General features: G+C 42.6%; 1 protein-coding gene across 1 annotated transcript in view; it reads right to left on the bottom strand.

Moving 5' to 3' along the window:
* Nucleotides 1-204: 204 nt before the first annotated feature.
* Nucleotides 205-7,421, bottom strand: part of LOC137524239 (interferon-induced very large GTPase 1-like) — a 28,522-nt gene continuing 21,305 nt past the window's right edge. Inside the window, exon 3 of the mRNA XM_068243867.1 lies at nt 205-6,226. Within this exon, the coding sequence (XP_068099968.1) occupies nt 1,536-6,226 (4,691 nt within the window). The 3' untranslated portion in view covers nt 205-1,535. The remainder of the gene's footprint in view (nt 6,227-7,421) is intronic.

Genomic DNA, 7,421 nt, shown 5'->3' with positions numbered 1-7,421 from the left:
GTCTGGCCACTACGGGTTCTGGCCGGCCAAAATGCGAAGTGGCTGTGTTGTCAGAAACAATTTCATTTTGGCAGCTCCAGCTCCTCCCCTCTGCCTTCCTCCTCTCACCAGTCGGCCAATAGCGACCAGCAATTAGAGTCCAGGGCTCCGGCTCCTCCCCCCACCTCCTCCTCTCACCACTGCCATTGGGCGCTGGGTATCCCTACCCACCCTATATCTTCCCCCTCGCTCAAGTCCCTGCAACGACAAGTTTCCGTTTGTAACCATGGGGAAGTACCAGAAGAAGCAGGGGTTTGTGCCACCAGTTTTGTTGGGCACTGCAGAGCGAGTGCTGGCTGAAGCAATGTCTGCAGCGTTTCTGCTGCCTGCTCCTTGGGGTGCTTCCCTGTGGTAATGAACATCTCGGGTGTGCGAAGGGAGATAAAGAGTGGGTGGGGATACTGGACCCGCGGCTGCCAGACTGGTGAGACTGCTGAGAGGAGGGAGGCAGGGGGGAGGACCCGGAGCCGCCAGAATGATTTGTTTCTGACATTGGCCGCTGTAACACGGCCACTTCACATTATGGCCAGCCACAACCCAAAGTGGTCAGACTTTGGATCCTGGCCATAACACACACACACACACACACACACACACACACACACACACACACACACACACACACACACACACACACACACACACACACACACACGAAACATTGCACATTCATAGCTTCCAACTGTCCCTCCTGTGGGATCCTAGTCCCCTGCACCTCTTTCCCCCCTCATTTGTCCTTCTTTCAGAACTGATGTACAGATCTATGTAAAAGTTTGTATTTTTCTCCTGAAAAATGTGCTTAATTGATTCTAAACTTTATTCCCATCCTTTAAATTGACATAATTCTTATTTTCAAATGTTAATATGAGGGAATGAACAAGAATAGAAAATACCAGTGTGGTTTAAACTTAAAAAAATATATATATTTCCTATGAAAATCTTTATGGAATGTGTGATTAGGCATGTGTCGGGGTGGGGCAGGAGAGTGATTAGGGGTGTGCAGGGATATAGATAATCCATAGGCTTCCCTGTCCATCTCCTCCTTGCTGTTCCAGCACTGGGATCTACAAAAGCCCATCAAAAAGGTCTAGTTGGCAAAGTGTGGATGCACTGTGCAGGTGCAGATGGCTTCTGCCTGTGCAGTGACATGGAGCTCAGCTTTTCCAGCGAGCCAAAGTGGTGGCTCCTTACTACTAAAGGTCCAAGTTGTCCTGTGTCTGCACTTGTTCATGTACAATAGCACAGCTGTGAAAATCTGAGGGTCCCAGGGCTGGAGAGGTGGTCTGGAGGAGGATTTGGGAAGCCCCAGGAGGATCTAGAGGCTTCCCCTCTACCGAGGTAAGTTATCTACTTTTTTGTCTTTTAGATCACACCACTGCCCTATTTTTTGGAAAAAATTGAGTGCAATTATTAATTAAACCGGAAAATTTCATCACTTACAGTCGCATATTATCACTTTTTTTCGTTTTTCTCTTTGGAATCATTTTTTAACGTCTTTATGTTGTGTTGAATATTTCTTGCAGACTACATAAAGCGTTCTGCTCTGTTAGTGCTTTCCATTCTTCTGGAAGCCGAGCTGCTCCTGCTTTATGATGTTTCGCAAATTCATCATTATATTCTTTGAAAACAAATTTCCAGTAATCTGAAGCACTGATGCTGGGGTCTGGCTGAATAGACCAGTCAGGATACACTTTTCTATAATCTTTGTTTGGACATGGCTGCCAATCAGTGTCCGAGTTCCTGAAGGAACCATTTCCTATAACATCAGTGGAACATAAAGAATGGTAAAGGATCTGTTTCTTGGTACTTCTGATCCCAGCTAACCCTTGAGGTCGATGAATAGATGCAAAATGCTCAGTGTGGCCATCACCACCAGCTTCACAGGGAACATTGCAGAATGGACATTGCTTGCCACATCCAATCACTTTCCTAAATAATTCATCTTGCGGTTTCAGCGTAACCTTGGTCAGCAAAGACTGGACACTCAAAGAGTTCAGCTCTTCCTTGATTTCCATTTCTGTACTTAATAGAAACTTCTCAATGTCAGTTATAAACTGGCGTACAGATGCCTTATTCTGGAACGTAATGACTTTCAAAGCACTTTGGGAGATAACTAACTCTTTCTTCAACATGTCACAGAATTTATCCAAAAATAATGGTACATCTGAACACTCGACAATATTTGAATCTTGGAGAGCTTGGACAACTCTTCCAATCACTTGTCTGAAAACTTTATTTTGTACGCTCTCCAGGCTTTGACGTCGTTTATACTTTTCTTGAATATTGTTATTAATAAATGTTCTTACAAAAGTTTCATATTTTCTTATATATTCAATATACAGATTGAAGTTTTTGTCTTCCAGCAATTTTTTCAGCAAAGTATACTGAAAGAATGCTCTACTGCTGTATTGTTTAGAGTCCAAACTTCGTAGAATATCGTCTACCATTTCCTTTCCAAGGTTCTTATACACAAACTCAGTTATTGCAGGTTTCAGGCACTTTTCACAGAAATCCTTTGCTCTGTCTTGGCACTCATCTTTCATTTGAAATATGTTTTCAAATGTGGATAAATATTGAGGCTTTAGTTGTTCCAAAGAGAGTCTTGGATCATTATCTTTGATGAAGTCTTCATGCATCTTCTGAAACATCAGAGCTGCTTTCCCTAAAATTATAAGCTTTACGTCCAAGTTGAACAAGGGAGTGGTGTGCAACATCTGTAGGTCTTTCTGAAGCGGGTCCTCATTTATGGTAAGAAGTAGTTCCTGGCAGTAAGTCTCATGATAGTCCTCCTTTGTGCTAATTTTCTGCATTATATAGCTTGTACACTTGCTTTGTAGAGCATTAAAAAGGTGTTCACATTTTTGTTCAACTTCTTTCAGATAAGTTATATTTTTTGCTAAGTTTTCATACCAAGGTGTACTAAAATAACTTTCCTGAATTGTAAATGGCATTTCTTGGACTGCTGATAAGTCTTTGATGGTGTTTAATTTCTCTTTAACGGCACTTACACTGTTAACCATGTCATTTCTTAGTTGTGTAAAGATGTTTTGTGGAATGTCTTGTCTTCGTATATAACTTAACTGTAAACCTGACAGAGTTTCATTCCACATTTCTTCAAACTTAACTTTGATTGCTTTGTTGTCCAAGTTCAGTTTATTGTCCTTATAATGGTCCAGCAGACTGGTGACTTTCGCTTCAATGGTTTGGAGGAATGATTCCTGAATAGACAGAATGGCTGCTTTGCCTTTCCTAATGCTTACCGCTTCCTCTAATCTGTGGGATAAATTGCGTTCATGTTCGTTTCGAACATGTGTTGCATTTCTAAGAAATTCTTCTTTGTATCTTTCTATTAGGTTGGTATGTTCAGGTCCACTCTTAAAATATTGTTCTAAAGACTCACGCATGAGTGTCACTTCACTACAAAGTTTGTTGTGCATGTCCTCTTTCAGCCTCTCATGTACTGTTTGCAGTCCGTCTAACTTTTCGTTTCGTATTTCATTCTCTCCCTCTGCTATCCAGCTGTGCATCCCCTTGTCGAAATTCCAGCGCAGTTCAGAATATTTTATGGACAATTTCTCATAGGCCTCGGCTACAAGACTGTTCCTGAAACTGAAGATGAAGGTCTCGTACATCACAGATTTCCATAAACTCATTAGCCATTCTGAAAACCCATGAAGAGTCTGAGGAGTAGAAGAATGATCTCTCATAAACTCAAGCAAATGTCTTTTCAGCTGACTAATAGTCTCACTGTAGCCAACATTTACAGAAGCCATTGGGGGGACACCAAGCCAAAGACTAGGGATGTACCAGGTGTGTGTCTCCTTCTCGTGGACCATGACATCAGTGAATGTTGTGACTTCTGTCTTTTTTTCCATCTTGGCTGCTATTTTGGTGATTTCATTTAGTTCTTCACTAAGTTTTGCTCGGTCTCTCATGTTTTTCACATGGGCAGACACATCTCCTACATTCTGATGTATAAACTGGCAGTTAGGTTTCTTTCCAGTTGTCTGCATTCTAAGAAAGGCATGGACTACAATCTGCAAAATATCTTTCATTTCTGCTGTATTTTCCATTGCCATGTTAATGATAGTGATATCACTTAGTCCAACAACAAGTGTTGCCAACTGATTGTCATGTTCATAACTCTCATCCAGAGAAGCCAGTTCGGGAGCTTTTAGTCCTTCGGTGTCAATCACTAGTATGAAGTTGCATTTCAAAACATCTTGGAAATCCTGTTTCACTTTAATAAGAGTCATGAAGGCTCCTCGTGTGCATCGTCCATTGGCCACTGGGAACTGCAAACCAAACATGGTGTTTAATAGGGTGGATTTGCCAGTACTCTGCACTCCCAGAACAGTTATGACTCTCACTCTGCATTGTCCACCTGCTTTTTTATCCAGTGTGGCCAGGATATCTTTTATCCATTGCAGAGGGATGTTAGAGGCATCCCCATCCATCAACTCAAGTGGAAACCCGTCAAGTAAGAGATCAGCTGCTACTTCTGGAAGTTTATGGAATTTTCTCTCATCTGGCTTTAAGTTGTTTTCTTTTACCATAAAGCTTTCAGCTTCATAAAACTGGCCAAGCTCTCGTACAAAGTGTTCAGGGCCCAGGGAACTATCAGACATTTTCTGATCCAGGTTTTTCATCTTCTTGCGATCAGTGGATTCAGTAGAACACATCTTCTGGTATTCTTCCTGAAGGCTTACTAAATTTTTTCGAGCAAGGGAATCGAGAAGAATCTTAATCCATTTCAAGAAGAAATGTCTCTCCAGTGGGTTTAATGAAATCATTGCACTGATAAATTGGCCGATTCCATTTGGCAGGCTATGCTTGTTTTGCTTCTCAAGTAGTTCAGCTCGTTGTTTGTTGAGTTTAGCTTTATAAGTTTCACAGTTTTGATCACCTTGGTTTTTCATTCTACACATTTCTACATCAATGCGTGCCAGTTCTTTCCAGAGATCGCCCTGTAATTTCATTGTCTCCTTCTTATATGATTCAACATTTGTTATTTCTGCAGTAATGTTTAAGGCTGTACGTTTTGCCATTTGGCACTCTTTGGAATTCTCATCTATATGGATACCAAGTTCACTAGCTTTTTCCGTCATTTCCTCCAACTTCAAGAAAGTATTCTTTGATGATCTCATTATAGTTTGAACTTTTTTCACCAGTGTTGCATCATTGATTTTATGGTTCTTCACTAAAAGTTGGGGATTTAGAACAGGATTTAGCTTTTTTACATATTCCAGTGTGATTCCTTCTGGGTTTGATAAAACTGAACAAATAATGACATATTTGGCCTTTGAATTCTGAAGACTGGATAACAACAAGTATTCTGTTTCAGTAATACTGTCAGCAAAAATGAACACAACTGATGATATCTGGGTTAAAAAACTGAACTGAGTCCAGTTTGATACAATGTCTCCTCGTAAATTTAAAACTGCAAGTGGGTCTGTAAAAATATCAGTATTATCTTGCCCAGAAGGAAAGTAAGAGGACATCTCCACCAAACCATCTGATATTTTCCGAGAAAGGTTTCCTCCTTCCATGTTCCTGTGTAGAAAGTAGTCATAATGCTGTTGGCCTGGCGCAAGAAGTTGATTGATGATAGCCGACTTAGATATGCTACAGTTCTGTAGCCTCACAAAAGAATAAAAGGGTAAAGCAATGTTTACCAGATTGTCCTCCATGAATCCCTTGGTCTCCTTTAATGACTGAGGTCGCCACTTTTTCACTACGTCTCTCATTGCCCAGATCATGAAGGTACAATCTGGACCATCTGTAGACGGTAGCAACAGAGGGATAGCAAACTGACACATGGACATTTTGGACACAATTTCCTGCTGCAAAAAGCTGTTGGCACAATGCAGAACAACGCACAAGACATCTAAAGGGTGAATAAGCTCAGGACCTGTTTCACTATCCAGGCTAAAGTCTAAAGTTTCTAGGTCTGTCTCCAAGTTTTCCATATCTGTACCAGATTGTTCGGGTTGTGACTTTCGTGCGTTTACATTTAGAGACATGAAATTATGGATCAAATACCATGGAACATCCTGCAACCTATGGAGGCTAATCTGTTCAAGGCTGTCTTTGCCAATTTCCAAGACCTCTTTCCGAGTGAGGACACCATTTGCGTAGATCTTCATATCTAGACTCGACAGTAGTTCATCAAAATATTTTCTTCTACCTGTTAAAAAAAATAAAATAAATGTGAGTTATGACAAATGCAAAGCTTTCCTTGGACAACTCATTGTTACACAATGGTACAAGATATATGCTAAATAATATTAACACATTGAGATTTTGCACTATTAACCACTTCACCTCTAAGGGGTTTTTCCCCTTCTGCACCAGGGCAATTTTCACCTTTCAGCGCTCCTCTGTGAGAATCCACGGAGACGCCGCCACGCGGGGCAGCATGGCGGCGGTCTCCGCTTCCCAGCCGGCGAGTTCCGCTTCACATGCGGAACCGATGGCACGGGTTGGTGGGCACACCAGCGGCTGGCGACATGGTGGCGGGGCCTATGGTGCAGCCGGCGGATGTCAGTACGCGCTCGCGCGCGGACCCTGGGCCTGGCCTCTCTGGTACACAGAGGCAGAGGGGCGCGCGCACACGCGCCAGGAGGCAGGATTTGTACCTCCTACGTAGGAGGGTCAGCTGACTCTCCAGTCAGCAGACCTTAGTTTAGTGCCCTGGTGTTGATGCTAAGGATTTCACACCTTAGTTAGGATTGTTATTGATATTGTATCTGTGTTTTGACTCCGGCTATCCTTGACTACTCTCTCTCTCTACGCTATTGTACCTTTGCCTATCTGATCCTTGTTGCTGACCTCTGCTTGATTACCGATTTCTCTTCTGCCTTCCGTTCCTGTACTGCTGCCGCCATCTCTGTTGCCGAACCCTTGCCTGTCTGACCTGTCTCCCTTCAGTGGAACGTCTCCCACTGGAGGGTTATCTCTGAGGCTTGCCTCTCCGAGACGCCTGCCCCAAGCAGACGATTACTGCTAGGGGTCGAGATTCCTCGCTTTGCCTGGTTAGAGGATCTCACTCACGGGGTTCCCATTCTGAGGTAACCACACCTCTGAGGAATTCCCGTGTGGTGGATATTTCCACAAGTTCTGTGATAAACTACTGTCTTTATTGTATTCCATGTGCTGGGTGTCCAGAGGTTAGTCATTTATCTGTATTATTGGTGATTCTGCAGATCATCAATAATCGGGTATATATCTGTATTACTGGTGATACTGCAGATCACCAATGATCAGGTTCTCTCTGTGTGCTGACACTGATCATTACAGAACAGCAGACCACAAATGATGGATGCATTACGCAGCCAGGTTGAGGCTTTAACCACCTCAGTTCTAACCTCGTCGAGGTGGTT

Source organism: Hyperolius riggenbachi, chromosome 7 (assembly GCF_040937935.1).
Source record: "Hyperolius riggenbachi isolate aHypRig1 chromosome 7, aHypRig1.pri, whole genome shotgun sequence".
Classification (NCBI taxonomy): Eukaryota; Metazoa; Chordata; class Amphibia; order Anura; family Hyperoliidae; genus Hyperolius; species Hyperolius riggenbachi.
Note: the sequence above shows the minus strand (reverse complement) of the source record. Positions and strands in the feature narration are given on the sequence as shown.